Source organism: Hemitrygon akajei, chromosome 10, assembly GCF_048418815.1.
Source record: "Hemitrygon akajei chromosome 10, sHemAka1.3, whole genome shotgun sequence".
Classification (NCBI taxonomy): Eukaryota; Metazoa; Chordata; class Chondrichthyes; order Myliobatiformes; family Dasyatidae; genus Hemitrygon; species Hemitrygon akajei.
The window spans coordinates 117,144,414-117,162,036 of NC_133133.1; the positions used below are offsets into that span (position 1 = coordinate 117,144,414).

The 17,623-nt window shown below is 42.7% G+C and overlaps 1 protein-coding gene across 2 annotated transcripts in view; it reads right to left on the reverse strand.

The window, feature by feature from the left end:
• Positions 1–5,297: 5,297 nt before the first annotated feature.
• The window catches only part of chst11 (carbohydrate (chondroitin 4) sulfotransferase 11), a 217,857-nt gene continuing 205,531 nt past the window's right edge, over positions 5,298–17,623 (reverse strand). For both annotated transcript variants that reach the window (XM_073058809.1, XM_073058808.1), the window contains exon 3: positions 5,298–13,165. In XM_073058809.1, coding sequence (XP_072914910.1) covers positions 12,311–13,165 — 855 coding nt within the window. In that variant the 3' untranslated portion in view covers positions 5,298–12,310. The remainder of the gene's footprint in view (positions 13,166–17,623) is intronic.

The window sequence follows — 17,623 nt, forward strand, 5'->3', positions numbered from 1 at the left end:
AATGTGCATGTAACGAGAGCTGTAGAACTCATCTCCTTCTACCTTGGATCACAAACTTCTCAATCACCTCTGCTGTGGACACTTTCTGGAGGTCCAAGATCCGTATGCTCCATGTCTGTTGGATTTAGTGTGTAAATGTAGGAGGGGACTATGTTGAAAAATAAATGTGCTAGGTTTTCCAAAATTGAATCCTTCTACCTTAGGCCACAATCTTATCAATCACCCCTCGTATGGACATTTTCTTTTTGGTGGTTGTGTGGTTACTTTAAACCCTCTTCCTCTGGTTGGTCAGTGAAAACAAGTCCCTCTGTGGCTCAATAATGCAGAGGAGTCTTTTGATCCTTGTGAACACGTTTGTACTTTTGAAACAACCAAACAAATAACATTAATTCACCTTTTCCTATGCGACATGGGGGTTTCAAATGTCTTTGAAAGCTGCCTTAATGTATTTTGTGTGCATGTATGTTACATATTGAACATTTAAACAGATACAACTGGCCCCCACCAGCTGTGTTCATTGATGGACACAAGTAGTTTGGAAAGGATATCTGAGGGTGAGGGGTTTCAAATTCCTGGGTGTCAACATCTCTTGAGGATCCATTCTGTGCACAACATTGATGCAATTACAAAGAAGGCTAGACAGCAGCTATATTTTATTAGGAGTTTGAAGAGAATTGATATGTCACCATAGATGCCATCAAATTTCTAGAGATTTACCGTGGAGAGCATTCAGACTGGCTCCTTCCTTGTCTGGTATGGAGGGTGCTGTGTATTTAATATTTCAGCATATTTGAGTAATCATGTAAATAAATTGTTTGATTAACTATTTGTCTTCATTTAAATAATTCATTACAGGTTATATGTATAAATACGTGAATTACAAAAGTCATCATGCTACCACGTGATATATGCGTGCCTCGCTTAAAGAATAAACACGGACTAAGACGTATCATTTCGGACTCCTGTATTTTTATTTCAATTAATTTAATGTTTTGAAGTTACAAAACATAACAGAGGGGCCACTGAACAACAACAACACACAAAATGCTGGTGGAACACAGCAGGCCAGGCAGCTGTCGATGTTTTGGGCCGAGACCCTTTGTCAGGACTGCACAGAGGGGCCACTGCACAGGTTTGGAAAAGCTGTGGAGGTTTGTAAGCTCACCCACCTGCACCATGGCACCAGAACCCCCAGCATTGATGATGAAGACGGCATTCACCATGGAAGACCTTCACCATCCAGGACATGCAAGTTATAAGCATGTAGGAGGCGGACTGAAAATCTGGCTGACTGATGCCACAAGAACAACCTCTTACTCAATGACCAAGGAGCAAGACCAAGGAGCTGATTTTTGACTTCAGGATGAGGAAATCAGAAATCCATGAACCAGTCTTCATTAGGGGATCAGCGGTGGAGAGGGTCAGCAATTTTAAATTCTTTAGTGTTATTTCAGAGGACATGGCCGGGGCCCAGCAGGTAAGTGCAATTATGAAGAGAGTACAGCAGGACCCCTAGTTCTTTAGGAATTTGCAAAGATTCAGAATGACATCTAAAACTTTGACAAACTTCCATAAATGTGTTATCTATTGACTGGCTGAATCACAGCCTGGTATAGAATGCTCTGGAACAGAAAATCCTACAAAAAGTATTTGGCCCAGTCCATCATGAGTACAATCATCCCCACCATAGAGCACATCTACACAAAACATTGTTGCAGGAAAGAAGCATCCATCATCGGGGACCCTGACCACTCAGGTCATGCTCCCTTCTTGCCACTGCCATCAGGAAGAAGGTACAGGAACCTCAGGACTCACACCACCAGGTTCAGGAACAGTTATTACCCCTAAACCATCAGGCTCTTGAACCAAAAGGGATAACTTCATTGAACTTCACTTACCCTATCGTTGTAATGTTCCCACAACCCATGGGCTCACTTTCAAGGACTCTTCATTTCATGTTTTCAATATTTTTTGCTTATTTACTTATTATTATTATTTTATTCTTTTTGTATTTGCACACAGGTTGAACGTCCAAGTTGGTGTGGTATTTCATTGATTTTATTATGGTTATTATTCTATAACGGATTCATTGAGTACGCCTGCAAGAAAATGAACCTTGGCGTTGTATATGGTGACATATATGTACTTTGATTATAAATTTACTTATGAAATTTCAAATTCGTAGCTGAGTATACAAAGATGCAGAAGGAACTCAGTGGGCTAGACAGCATCTGCGGTGGGAAATGGACCCAACGCGTCATAGAGTCATTGAGTACTGCAGCACAGAAACAGGCCCTTCTACTCACCTCCAGGCTGAACTGTTTTTCTGCCTAGTTTCACCTATCTGCACCTGGACCATTGTCCTCCATTCCCCTCCCATCCGTGTACTTATCCAAACTTCTCTTCAATGTCGTAATCGAACTTGCATCCACCACTTTCACTGGCAGCTCGTTCCGCACACTCACCACTCTCCGAGTGAAGAAGTTCCCTCTCAGGTTCCTCTTAAACATTTCACCTTTCACTCTTAAGCTGTAACATCTATTTCTAGTTTCCCCCAAACTGAGGGGGAAAAGCCTGCAAGTATTGATGAATTTTTGCAAGATCAGGGAATGAGCCTGCTTGCATTTATTCTATCTAAACTCCTCATCATTTTGTATACCTCTGTCAAATCTCCCTTCATTCTCCTATGCTCAAGGGAAAATAAAGTCCTAACCTATTCAACCTTTCCCTATAACTCAGGTCCTCAAGTCCTGGCAACATCCTTGTGCACCATTTCTGTTGACAGCTTCCATTCTGTTGCTGCAACATCTAACATCTGCAGTCCCTCGTGTCACCACTGTGTGACAAGTTTATCTGTGGTTTAGTCAATGAACATATTCAATCAGAAGGAAATCTCACAACTGGTATTGCGTGCAACAATATGACATTTATATAAATGGCGTGGCGAAAGTTAAAGGGTTCTGTCCAATGTAATGTATGGTAGTAAATAACACTTTGTTGGAGAGATTGGCACACACACACAAACACCATAAATGCAATGGAACACATCCATTTTACACGAGTTGATTCCAGCTGAAGATCTTTTTCAGCCTTCAGAAATAAGGTTACAGATCCTAAGCATTTATAGCCAAGATAATCAGCCAAAGCAAAATTGTTTGCGTGGTTTTTCCACAGAGGGAGGTTCTTTCACAGTTTAAAAAAAACACTGAAAGGAGTATGTGTACAGCATTGGAGCCAATGTGAACAATGGAGGACTGACAAGTCATCTGCACCATCAGTGCCAATGCAGGAAGGCAGGGCAATGTAGAGGTCAGAGTAGGGTTAATTGGCCGGCTCTTTAATGTCAGCATTGCTACATCTGCAGATTGTTAGTTATGGGCAAGGATGTATCCCTAAGTTCTACCCAGTGTTCAAGAGTGCATTGAGCGTGGACATTTTCAGCCTGAAAGTACATACGACAAGGCTTAGGTATATCTGTTATACGACGATTAAATTGTTTCCTAGTATGATAAGATGGACCTTTGATCTCACAACCTGCCTTGTTATGATCTTGCACCTTATTTATTTACCTGCACTGCTTTTCTTCTGTAGTTGGTACACTACATTCTGCAGTTATTGTTTTAACTTGTTCTACCTCGATGCACTGTGTCACGATCTCAGACAATTGCAATGTACCAGAGAGCACAGCAATGAGGGCTGCTGCCTCAGAACTCCAGTGACTTGGGTTCAGCCTGACCCCGTGGGTTATCTACGCAGAGTCTGTACGTTTCCCTGTGTTATAGTCTTAAGGATTGCATGGGATTCCCGGGGGTGGGGGGGGGGGAGTAGGCTGCTCCAGTTCTCTGTAAATTGCTGTAAATTGTAAACCCCTGTAAATTGCTCCTTAGATAGATTTTTGCATAGCAGGGGAATGAAGAATTATGGGGAAAAGGCAGGTAGGTGGAGCTGAGTCCATGGACAGATCAGCCATGATCTTATTGAATGGTGGAGCAGGCTCGATGGGTAGATGGCCTGCTCCTGCTCTTAGCTTTTAAGTTTCTGTTACTGCTGGAGAGAAAGAGAAGCAAGTCGCTGAGCACCTTGCATTTTGTCTGGGTAATGTGCTGACCATCGTTGAATACATTCAGTGGCCACTTTATTAGGAACTTCCTGTACTAAATAAAGTGGCCGATGAGTTTGTGATTCTCTGCTGCTGTAGCCCATCTGCTTCAAGGTTCAACATGTTGTGCATTCAGAGATGCTCTTTTGCAAACCACTGTTGTAACGCGTGGTCATTTGTGCTGCTGTCACCTTCCCGTCAGCTTGAACCAGTCTGGCCATTCTCCTCTGACCTCTCTCATTAACAAGAACAGCTGCTCACTGGATATTGTTCTTTGTTTTTTGCACCATTCTATGTAAACTATAGAGTATTGTGCATGAAAATCCCATATCAAACCACCCCATCTAGCACCAACAATCATTCCACATTTCTTCACCATTCTCTTATTTAGTCTGAACAACTGAATCTTTTGACCACGTCTGCATGCTTTCATGCATCGAGTTGCTGCCACATGATTGGTTGATTAGATACTTGCATTAATAAGCAGGTTTGCCTAATAAAGTGGCTCCTACGTAGAGCAAGTTCCCAGAAGCAAAAGGGGGTGTTGATGGGATTTTGGTGATTATTGATCAAATAATTATCAACAGGCAGGATATCTGTTCTTCAAAAGTCTAACAAGAGAGGGCAGTTCAGAAGAACAGTAAGTCTGAAGGACTGCTTCACACTCTTTCCATGGTTAGATTATCCGCTTAAGTCTCCAGAAGAGAACTTGAAACAACATACAGTACTGTGCAAAAGTCTTAGACACATGAAAAAATAATGAAACATTTTTGAATATCAAAAAGTTATTATAAAGACAGTCAACAGTAAAAACTAAATCAAATTGCCATTTGGTGTGACCACCCTTTGTCTTTAAAACAACATCAATTCTCCTAGGTACATTGCCGTGCAGTTTTATAAAAAGATCAGCTGGTGGGTTGTTCCAAGCATCTTGGAGAACTTGCCACAGTTCTTCTGCAGATTTTGGCTTTCTCGCTTACTCTCTTTCTCCAGGAAATCCCAGACAGCCTTGGGTGAGATCAGGGCTCCGTGGAGGCCACATCATCTGAAACCATATAAAAAACTAGGGTGCCTAACACTTTTGCACAGGACTGTAACAAGAGTGAACTCCCTGCCAATTTGGTGCCTTTATCCCAGTGGCTACAAAGTACTAATTTTCATTTAGCGGTTAACCCTTTCGAATGATCACACAAACCAATTGTTTTCATCCCGCATTTTAATGAAAGTTACTTAGAAAAATAATTAATTAGGCTCAAGTGAAATTCTTAAAAAAGGTCGCATGACTAAACAAACATGTCACAATTACTGGCAATCAGTAACAGGGTAGTATCCAGGAGATAACATCTAGCTAGATAGACAGGGAACAAAATGGAGTAAGCCATTTACAGTGTACAAAATTTAATGAAAGATATTAAATTACTTGTCCTTGTAACTTTTCAGTGGACGCATGTACGAAAATAACATTCTCTTCAAAGAGAATAACGTCACAAGATCTCTTAAGTTACCTGAAATCAGGGAAACCCTCTTCTTTTTTAAAGAGTGGTGTAAGTTATCGTTTGATGGAGCTCCAACTTCATTTACATAGTATTTCAGCATAAGCGCAAAGGAAGTCCTGGTCCATATTTATTTTTACATATATCACAGTAAGTTTTGAGATACTGAGCACTTGGAAATTAGGAAGACAAGTTAGGGGATGATGTGGGCATCACAGACTCATGGCTGGAAGAAGGTCACAGCTGGGAGCTTAACATCCAATGATACACATCACATTGAAAGGACAGGCAGGTGGGCACAGGGAATGGGGTAGCTTTGTTGGTAAAAAAAATGAAATCACAGTAGTGACATAGATGATGTAGAATCCTTGTGGGTAGAGTTATGAAACTGCAAGGGCAAAATGTTCCTGATGGGAATTATACATAGGCCTCTGAACAGCAGCCAGGATGTGGGACACAAATTACAGTAGGAGATAGAAAAGGCATGTAAAAAGGATAATGTTATGATGGTCATGGGGATTTCAAAATGCAGGTAGATTGGGGAAATAGGACTGGTGCTAAATCCAAAGAGGAGGAATTTGTAGAATACCTAAAAGATGAGTTTTTAAGAGCAGATTATGGGAAAACCTGTATTGGATTCGGTATTGTGTAATGAACCAGATTTTATTAGGGAACTTAAGGCAAAGGAATCCTTAGGAGACCTAGTCATAATTTGACAGAATTCACCCTGCAATTTGAGGATAAGCTAAAATCAGACACATTGGTGTTATAATGGAGTAAAAATAACTGTGGAGGCATGGAAGAAAGCAGCTGGCTGATATTGACTGAAAGGGGACACTAGCAGGGATGACACCAGAATAGCAATGGCTTGAGTTTCTGGGAGCAACTTGGAAGGCACAGGATAGATACATCCCAAAGAAGAAGTATTCTAAAGAGACAGTGGGGCAACCATGGCTAACAAGTCAAAGATAGCATTAAAGCACAAGAGAGCATATAATATAACAAAAATTAGTGGGAAGTTAGAAGGCTGGAAAACTTTTAAAAGCAGAAGACAACTGAAAAAGCTATGGCGGGGAGGGAAGATGAAATATGAAGGTAAATTAGCCTATAATATAAAAGGGAATAGCAGAAGTTATTTCAGATATATGAAGAGTAAAAGAATGGGCATTTGGAGTACAGGAAAATGACACTGGAGAGGTAGTAATGGGGAAAAAATGGCAAACAGAATAAGTATTTTGTTTCAGTTTTCAATGTGAAAGACACTAGTAGCCTGACAGAAATTCAAGCATGTCAGGAGGAAGTAGTATAATCACTCTTAATAAAGAGAAGATACTTGGGAATCTGAAAGGTCTGAAGGTCGATAAATTACCGGAAACAGATGGACTACACCCCAGTGTTCTGAAAGAGGTAGCTGAAGAGACTGTGGAGGCATCTTTCAAGAATCACTAGATCCTGGAATGAGTTTGGAAGACAGGAAAGTTGCAAATGTCATTCCACCCTTTAACTAGAAAGGGAGGCAGAAGAAAGGAAATTATAGGCTAGTTAGCCTGACTTCAGTGGTTGGGAAAGTGTAGAGTCTGTTTTTAAGGATGAGGATTCGGTGTACTTGGAGGCACATGATAAAATAAGTCAAGGTCAGCATGGTTTCCTTAAGGGGAAACCTTGCCTGACAAATCTGTAGAACTTTGTTGACGAAATAACAGGCAGGATAGACAAAGGTTGATGGAATTGATCGCTTCGTGGCCTGGTTTTCAGCTACTGCAAAGGTCGGTGGAAGGGCAGGTTGTGTTGAGGAAGCAGGGAATCTGAAGGAGGACTTAGACAGATTGGAAGAATGAGCAAAGAGATGGCAGATGGAATATTGTGGGGGGAACTGCATGGCAAACACTTTGGGAGAAGAAATAAAGCCATAGACGGTTTTCTAAATGGGGAGCAGATCCAGAAATCAGAGATACAAAGGGTCTTGGAAGCCCTAGTGCAGGATTCACTAAAGATTAACTTGCAGGTTGAGTCAGTTGTAAGGAAGGCAAATGCAATGCTAGCGATCTTTTGAGAGAACTAGAATCTAAAAGTAAAAATGTAATGCTGGGACTTTATTTTCAGGCAGCTTGATAGTGTAGTGGTTAGCATAATGCTTTCAGAAGGGCAGTGGCCTGGGTTCAATTCTGCCAAAGTCTGTAAAGAATTTGTACGTTTCCCCACAACTGCATTTCCTCCTGGTGCTCCGGTTTCCCCCCATAATCCAATGAGTCAGTCAGTCACACGGGCATAATTTGATGGTGCATGCAGGCTCGTTACACTGCAGTTGGAGTACTGCAAACAGCTTTGGGGCCCCATATCTAAGAAGGAATGTGCCAGCATTGGAGAGCATCCAGAGGAAGTTCCTGAGAATGATCCCAGGAATCGAAGGGCTAACACATGAACTGTGTTTGATGGCTCTGGGCCCGTATTTGCGAGACTTTAGAAGAATGAGGGGGAGGAATCTCATTGAAGCCTACCAAACATTGAAAGGCCTACACAGAATGGACACGAAGAGGATACTTCCAATAACAGGAGAATCTAGGACCAGAGGTATAGTTTCAAATAAAAGGAGTTTCCCTTAGAATGGAGATTAGGAGGAATTTCTTTATACAGAGGGTGGTAAATCTGTGGAATCTGTTGCCACAGATGGCTGTGGAGGCCAAGTAACTGGGTATATTTAAAGAGGAGGCTGATAGATTCTCAATTGGTCAGGGCACCAAAGACTACAGGGAGAAGGCAGGAGAATTGGGTTGAGAGGGATAATAAATCAGCCATGATGGAATGGTGAAGCAGATTTTATGGGTCAAATGGCCTCACTCTGCTCCTGTGTCTGATGGTCTGATGGAACTGATGAGTGATGAAACAATGAGAGAAATGGTATCAAACCTCACCTGCAAAATAAATAGCTGGAGCCCAGTGCTAATTCTTCAAATTTACACATTCTCATTTCTGCACACAAAAAAGAAATAAATAGTGGCTGCCATTGAAATAGGCACTGCTCCAAACCTCTTCAGAACATAAATAACCCATCCGATATTAACATTATTTTAAGTAACAATGGTCCATTTAATTAAACTGTTTGCAAAAACTATCCTTATCAAACAAATATTTAACAAAGTACTTTAAATATGTTCTCAAATTAATTAAAGGAATGAAATGTGAACTAAGATGTAGAGTTTGGATGGTTAATACAATAGGAATATAGACAAAAGTAAAACATTTTCACATTGTTTTAATTGGATTTTAATTACAGTTTGTGCATTGAATTAACCTTGCTAATCTACTAATCTAGACAGATGCGATGAGAAGCTGCTCAATGTAAAGTGACTGGACAAGGGTTAGAGGGTTTTTGAGGAAAAATGTTCTCACCCAGAGAGTGGTGGGGTCTGGAGTTCACTGCCTGAAGGGAAGATCGAGGCAGAAACTCTCCACAGCTCTTGGGTAGCACTTGGAGAGCCATGACCTGCAAGGCTACAGACCATGAGATGGAAGACTGGCTGGGACAATGCAGCTCTTTCTCAAACACCACATACAGGATGGACCAAACGGCTTCCTTCTGTTTCATAAATCTTCGATGACTTTGTGGATGTCTTACAGACGCCAAAACCACCCAGAGTTTCTGTCAGTGGGTCTGGATGTCGGTGTGTGGCAGATGTGGGGGCTGGGGTGAGGGTAAGTAGTTCTCCCCTCCTCTGGTTATAGGTCAGGAGAAACACCAAACCGAGGCATGAAGACCCTTGTCCAACACATTCCCAATGGCAAGGCAGTGGGAGTCACCAGAAATTCCACCCAGCTGGGTCAATCTTTAATGGGAGGGGAATGACCAGCTTGAAATATGTCTTGCTATTTGTCATTTTTTTTCCAGTGTGCGCTATTCACTTAGAGCTGCACTCGGCTATAGTTCATGTATCCGAGCCCAGAGTCATCTCTCTGGGTTTCCTTTCCCTCTCAAAGAAGAGTTCAGCAAAGAAACCCGGAGTATCCACCAAAGCCATGCCGAGGTTGTTGAGGGAGATCGTTATGGAAACATTGGTGCCGGAGTCCAGAGTCCCTGTTTCCCAAACTTCCATACCGAGAGCGGAGTCAACGGCAATCCAATTTCAAGCAGAACGTCACATCGGCTGCCCTCTTGAAGCTGCATCCGCCCCATTCCTTCCTGGGCACACACTTTCAAGGTAGGGTCAGAATCCTGGAACATTTTATCTAAAAGCACCGTGGAAGCAGTGTTTAGATGGCAGACATGCAGGAGAAATCTCCCCACTTCTTAAAGGCAGTAAGGGATGGGCAATAAATACTGGCCTTTCCTGAGATATCCCAAGAATAACAGAAACATGTCAATATTATGACTCAATAATGAACATCTATTCTTCGCTCAGCTGCATACCTTAGGATTTTAAACTGATTGGATATAGAGTCATCGAGTCCAGTTTAAAGATATGGATATACTTTTATGACCATTAGTCTCCTGGGAGTATCTAGTTCTCAGAGTCATTTTTGAAAGTTGTGCTTCACAGCTTAAAAAGATCACTTTAATTTTAAAATACATCTCAACAGTTGAGTTCAAACAGCAGTTGAATTGAACAAAGTACCAGGGATTGGACATTGGCTGATTGGTGGTGCAGCTCTTGGGTTCTGGACCAGCTACTCTTCCCTGAGTGCAGAGCTGGCTCTGTGGCTGCAGATTCACCCTCGGCAACTCTGTGCATTACCTGCTTATCTTTTTCTTTGTTTGCATGATCTTTTCTTCTTTCACACATTGAATGTCTGTCGATCTTTTATCATGTGGGGTTTTCATGGATTCTATTGTGTGGCATTGTTTTGTGGCTGCCTGCAAGAAGATGAACCTCATACAATAAATGTACTTTGACTTTTCATATCTTTGAAGAATTTACAGGGTTCAGATACTTTTGTGGATTTAGTGGGAACAACAGTAACCTTGTTCTTTCATAAAGAAAACAGAAAATACTGAGAACACACTGATCAGGCAGCATTGGGTAGGGTGGTGGGCTGGAGAAGTGAATTACACTCCGTGGCTGCTTCATTAGGTACCTCCTGTACTTAATAAAGTGGCCGCTGAGTGTATGTTCGTGGATTTCTGCTGCTGTAACCCGTCCACTTCAAGTTTCGATATGTTGTGCATTTAGAGATGCTCTTCTGCACACCACTGTTGTAACGTGTGATTATTTAAGTAACTGTCACATTCCTGCCAGCTTGAACCAGTCTGGCCATTCTCCTCTGACCTCTCTCATTGACAAGGCATTTTTGCCCACAGAACTGCAGCTCATTGGTTGTTTTTTTTTGTTTTTCGCTCTGTAAACTCTAGAGACCGCTGTGCATGAAAATCCTAGGAGATCAGCAGTTTCTGAGAAACTCAAACCAACCCAGCTTACACCAACAATCATTCCATAGTTAAAGTCACTAAGATCATATGTCCTTCTTCAATCTGATGTTTGGTCTGAACAACTAAACTTCTTGGCTACGTCCGCATTCTTTTATGCGTTGAGTTACTGCCACACGAATGGCCGAATAGATATTTGCATTAATGAGCAGGTGTACAGGTGTATCTAATAAACGGTCACAGAGTGTTTCAGGTCAAAGAGCCCTCCCAGCCGAAGCATTCAGTTTTTTTTCAATGACCTGCCTGATATGGGAGTTTCCAGCATTTACAGATTTATTTCAGATTTCCAGCATCTGCAGTTTTGTTTTATTATAACACACCCTCATTCCTCCCTTGTCCATCCAGGCAAGACCCTACAGCAGGACTAGGAGAGCAGATAATCCAGTAAATACTGTTAGATGTGGCCTGTAGCCACAAAGGAAGGACGAGCTCTCTTGGTCGAGGTTCCCTCACATGCTTTGTGGGCAGATGAAGCCACTTAAAGAACGACAAAGCCATCTCGAGGAATTTTTGTGTGTGCAAAGGGGAACTCAAGGAACTGTAAGTAACTCAGAAACCAATCTGTTATTAATCTGAGACCTGGCATCAGATGACAGAGGCTTTATGTTAGCTTTCTTAAAAGAAAAATTGACCGTAATTGCGGTTTAAAATCACCAAAAACACTTAAAACTAATTGCTGAAATGCTGATTTTTAAAGGATACGGCAAATGTGAAACAAGATCCCTTGCAGTTCACAAGCCATTTGTTACAGTCTTGTCCCCCAGAGAGTATTTGCACACATTAAGGGTGAGATATTAACAGCATTCCTCACTGAACCTTGAGTTTGGGGAATCCTTTGCAGGCAAAACACCTCCAACAGGAATCACAGAGCCTCTTATCTTACACAAATGAGTCAGAGGCTGCAAATCAGCACAGCAAAGAACTTCTTGAAACTAGATGGCTAACTCTGCAAAGAGAGAGAGGGGAGGGGAAGAATGAGAGAGAGAAAGAAAGAGAGGGAGAGAGAAAGAAAAGGAGAGGGTAGGAGAGAGGGAGCAGGAGGGGAGTGAGAAAGAGAGTCGTAGAAACAGACCCTTTGGCCCATCTTATCTGTGCTGAATTATACATTTTTAAAGGATACGGCAAACGTGAAACAGGAAAGAGAAAGAGATCCTTTCTTACAAAGTTACTTAAATAAATTTCGCTTCTTGCTGCTCGCAGCAAATTAGCAAATCTTCATTACATTTACAAGAAGAAAATCTGTTTTTTTTATGCCATTATAATAACAAATAAAATTTTAAATAAACTGGGTGGATATTCTCACGCCAACTTCAGGTAGCTTGGCACAGAGTAATTGAACATTATAAAATCTAACTTGTAGAGGCCAAACAACTGAGTTTGGAAGGCTGAGCTAATGTTCTGGAAGAACTGAGCTGTCATTTCATCTGTAGTTCTGGTGGATTTGGCGTAGGTAGGAAATTTGACTAAGTTGTCTACTCCGGCCAAACGCAGAATATAGTTGGCATCCTCCTGCAGGCTTTCATATTTCCCAATGAGGTCGTAGTGGATGTGACATGGGTGGCAGAGCGAGTAGACGGTCTCCCAGTGCTCGTTGAAGGGCTCCTCCCTCTGCGTGTGGGGATTGATGAGGTAGCCCACAAACTCCTCAAACTTCACGTCATTACCGCTGCGCAGGGCCTCCCGGGTAGCGTTCTTCCGCTGCCGTCGGACGATCTTGGTGCCATAGCGTTTGTGGAAGGACGTGTTGTACCTTCTGGTGAACTTGTTCCTGTAGGCCGACACCAGCCGCTCGAAGGGCTCACGTACGAACATGAACTTCAGGTAGCTTTTCAACCGGTGGTTGATCTCTGAGATGCTGTATTGATTGAGCGTCTTCAGGTTTGACGGGATGTGAGCCTCATTGGCCGGAATCTCCATCGGGTTGCTGTACTTGTCGCGGCCTGTGAGCACCATCATCACCCTCTTCCAGTTTGTGCACGCCACCTTGGGCACGTAGCAGTAGATCAGCTTGTGATCCTCGTCCACCACCAGATGTTTGAGGTCGTTGGGTGTTAAAACCCGACGCTTGCGGCTCTTGGCACTGTTTGCTCGACACGTCTGTGCAACCAGGTTTCTTCTTAACTGATGCATGACTTCTGTGCTTGAGAATTCATACTGTAATAAAACACATTAAAGGATTAGCATCCTGCGTAATAAAGGGATAAGGTTTGCACATTTCACATCTCAAAGCATTTTTCATGGAATGAACCCTGTCTCTCTGGGGCCCACACCTTCTCAGCCAGTCTCTTGCTCATTAGTTTTAGGATTTATTAGCATTAAATCCAGACCACATTGTTCCAGCATTACCAGAAATACACTCAGTGGCCACTTTATTAGGTACACCTGTAAACCTGCTGATTAATGTAAATATCTAATCACCCAATGCATAAAAGCATGCAGACATGGTCAAGAGGTTCAGTTGTTGTTCAGAAACATCAGAACGGAAAAGAAACGTGGTCTAAGTGACTTTGACTGTGGAATGATTGATGGTGCAAGTATCTCACAACCTGCCGATCTTCTGGGATTTTCACACACAGTGTCCAAAGTTTACAGGGAATGGCGCAAAAGCAGAAAAACATCCAATTCAGTGAGTGAAAGAGCCTTGTTAATGAGAGAGGTCAGAGGAGAATGGCCAGACTGGTTCAAGCTGACAGGAAGCCGACAGCAACTGAAAAAACCATGTGTTACAACCGTAGTATGCAGAAAAGCATCACTGAACATACAACACATCAAATCTTGGAGTGGATGGGCCACAGCAGCAGAAGACCACAAACGTACACTCAGCGGCCACCTTGTTAGGTACAGGAGGTACCGAATAAAGTGGCCACTGAAGGTACAGTGAAGACACCAAGCCCATTCCAACTCTCAAAGCTTTCTAGATACTCAGGACAGCAACTTAGCTGGATTATTATTGTCACGTGTACCGAGGAAAGGTGAGAAGCTTTGCATGCCATCCATACAGATCATTTCATCACATCGGTACATGGAGGTAGTACAAGGGAAAATAATAACAGAGTGCAGTTACAGAGAAAGTGCAGTGCAGTCAGACAATGAAGTGCAAGGCCGTAATAAGGTATATTGTGAGGTTAAGGTCCACCTTAACTGGACTATTCAATAGGCTTATAAGAGAAGCTGTCTTGAGCAGAGTGGTTTATGCTTTTGGTCTTATGTACCTTCACCTGATGGGGGGGGGGGGAGAAGAAACAACGTCTGGGATTGGTGCATGCACTTTGATTCTGTTGGAGGTGAATAAACAGTTGACATTCCAGGGTAAGGATCTACAATAGGACCCCTTCCCCACCCATCCACTTTCCCCTCTCACCTGGTTCCCCCCCCCCCCATCACCTTGTACTCCTTCCCCTCTTCGCCCCACTTTCTCATTCTGGCTTCTGCTGCCCTCCTGATGAGGGGTCTTGGCCCAGAATGTCGAGAGATGCTGCCTGACCCGCTGAGTTCCTCCAACATTCTGGTGGTATTCACTCCAAGGAACACAAAGCTCTGAATCACGTGGGGGTCATGCGAGAAAGCCATACAGACAGAAACAATCAGCCAGTGATCTGATTGAATGGGACAGGAGGCCAAATCACTTTGTTCTATTTGGCTGAATATGATAAATAAGGAAATATGGTCTCGGTTTGACAACCCACTTGAAAGACAACCCACTCGCCTGGAGTCAGCTCTCAAGTAGCGAATGGGATTTGAGCTCACAACCTCATGAATTGAGGTGTTAGTGATATGCAGAGGTCAGCATCAGAATCAGGTTTATTTACCATTGACACACATTGTGAACATCGTTGTTTTGTGGCAGCAGTACAGTGCAGGACACAAAAATACTACTGGACTCAAGATTGTTTAATGCCATTTCCAGTACACAAGTGTAAAGGAGACTGAAATAATTGTTACTCCAGAGGCGGTGCAACACAAAGATGCACAGATAATTAAAAAACACAATAAATATAAATACATAGGTAGCTTATATACATAGATTGATTGTCCATAAAGTGACGCTGGGTACAGGGGTGTCTGTACATAGGTGACTTTGACAGGAAATGATAAAGTAGTGCTGGTTGGGGGAGTGAAGGGGTGGGTTAGTGGGGGGGTTGTTGTTCATCCATGGGGCAAATAACTGTTTAGAGCAGGGATTGTCAACCTGGGGCTCATGGATCCCTCAGTTAATGGTAGGGGTCCATGGCATAAAAAAGGTTAGGAACCCCTGGTTTAGAGTCTGGTGGTCCAGGTGTGGATGCTACATAGCCTCCTCCCTGATGGGAGTGGGACAAACAATCCATTAGCAGAATAGGTGGTATCCTTCATGATGTTACTGGCCTGAACATCAAATAAATAGATTGATAGATAGATAACGCACAAAAAATGCCGGAGGAACTCAGCCGGGCAGGCAGCATCAATGGAGGGTAATAACAGTCAACTTTTCGGGCTGAGACCCTTCATCGGGACTGGAGGGAAGGGGACTGAAGAAGAATGAGAAGGTGGCGGGGGGGTGGAGGGGGAAGAGTACAAACTGACAGGTGATAGATGAGACTAGGTGAGGGGGGAAGACAAGATTAGATAGATATATAAAACGAGCACACTGCCTGAAAAATGGTGATAGAAGCAAAACCTCACACATTTAAACAGTACTCATATGTCATTTGCAAGTGCTGGAAGGGTGGGGAGGTTGATATTTTTATTGGGAATGCACAGACACGAGGGACTACCTGTTTTGAATAAAGTGTTACAGAGGTTCAATGAACAGCTGCCGCAATCTGCTGACTATCTATACCAATGCTGTTTCGGTCAATTGGGGCTGCCCAGTGAGCTGGTCCTTGGAGTCCTGTGCACCCGGCGGTGTGCTGTATTTCCGCTTGGCATGTGCACACGTGGCTCCCTCACTGTATCTGATCTGTGATGGCGGGGCCAGTCTTCTGTTACACATATTGCCACTACCGTCTCAGCAGGCAGCCACACTGTAAAGTCAGCACAAACCAATTTTCTTTCATGTTTTACATGGTCCTGCACACAACTCATTAGAAGGCACAGCTAAATGATTGTGGCTTAACAGACAGCGGTGCATCACATTAATAGTCTCCAGATGTGACACCTTGTACTGATGGGACAGGCAGTTCCCAGGCAGAAAATAAAACTCATTACTTTAACTCCCTGCTGATTCATCCCAAGCAACACTCCTTCGTTTATATCTGAATTTTGAAAATTAAATAAATAAGGTACTCAGAGTGGCTTTGAGGGGTTGCTTTCACTGGTTGAAGAGATCAGAACCAGGTGACTGTGATGAAGAGTCATTTCTTCAAAAGAAATGGTGGAGCTTCGGAATTCTCTCACCCAGAGATTTGTGAGTGCCCAAGCATTGACCATCTAACACTGGGGTCGAAAGATTTTTAGTCAGGGAGTCAGTAGTGTAGCAGTTAGCAGACCATTTTCCAGCACCCGCAGTCAGGGTTCACATTCTAGCTTGTTTTATCTCAACGCACTGTGAAATGATTCAATCTGTACGAACAGTATGGAAGGCAAGCTTTTCACTTGTACAAGACAATAATAAACCCATTCCAATTCCAGTTCCAAAGAGACTTTCCATAAGACTGAAAAAGAAACAATTATTTAAAGAGCAGAAAGAGAGGAAAATAATTCTGTTACTCATGGCAATGTGTGTTTGTCAAGCTTTTGAATTTAATAATATCGTGAGTGCTTGTTCATATGTAGGGCTGTCCTTAAGTTGGGTGTTCGAAATCCATGGATGGACAGTAGATGCTTTTCTTGGTAAAGCTTGTTCAAACAGTACCTGTTTTTTCCTCTATTTTAGAGGAAAAAACCTATTTACGGTATTTTCTGTCTTTTGTCATTCCTGACTAAAGGCTAGGCACCACAATCAACTCCCATCCCAGATGATTGGAAGAATAAGATATTGGAAAAATTACAAAATTGACTTGCCCAGAGATTCAGTTCAGAACCCTGAGCTCACTCCAAAGGTGAATCAAATTCATCAATAAAAGGCCATAACCAGTGCAGCCTTAGGGTTCAGCACTGAAAGCCCTGCTCAACACGAAGCACTGTGTAAGGAAAGCAGCATCCATCATCGGGTATCCCCACCACCCAGCTCACACAGATCGTCTCTGGTTTGTGATTGGACATTTTACAAGTTTGCTCAGTCAACAAGAAGGGTTGGGAAATGAAAGGGACCTACTCCACGACTTTTTTGGAGGAACATCAAGTAGGCAAGTCTATAATTTTCTTATGGAGATCTGTCCATCAACAGCACAGACTCGAGAAGTATTCAGAGCAACAGAAAAAATGCTGAAGGACCCAGCAGGTCAGGTACCATCTATGGAGGGCAAGAAATGGTCGGTGTGTCCCAGGGAATTCCTCCAGCATTTTGTGTATTGCTGTGGATTTGCAACATCTGCTGAACCTTTAGTATAACAGTTGTATACACGACCAATACACTTTGGTGAAAGAATACTTCCTGACATCTACTCTGGATGACTTTCACCTTAATTTTCAGACCACACTCCTGTTTCGTTGAATTAACCCTACTGTCTCTACTTCTGTTAAATATTTTAG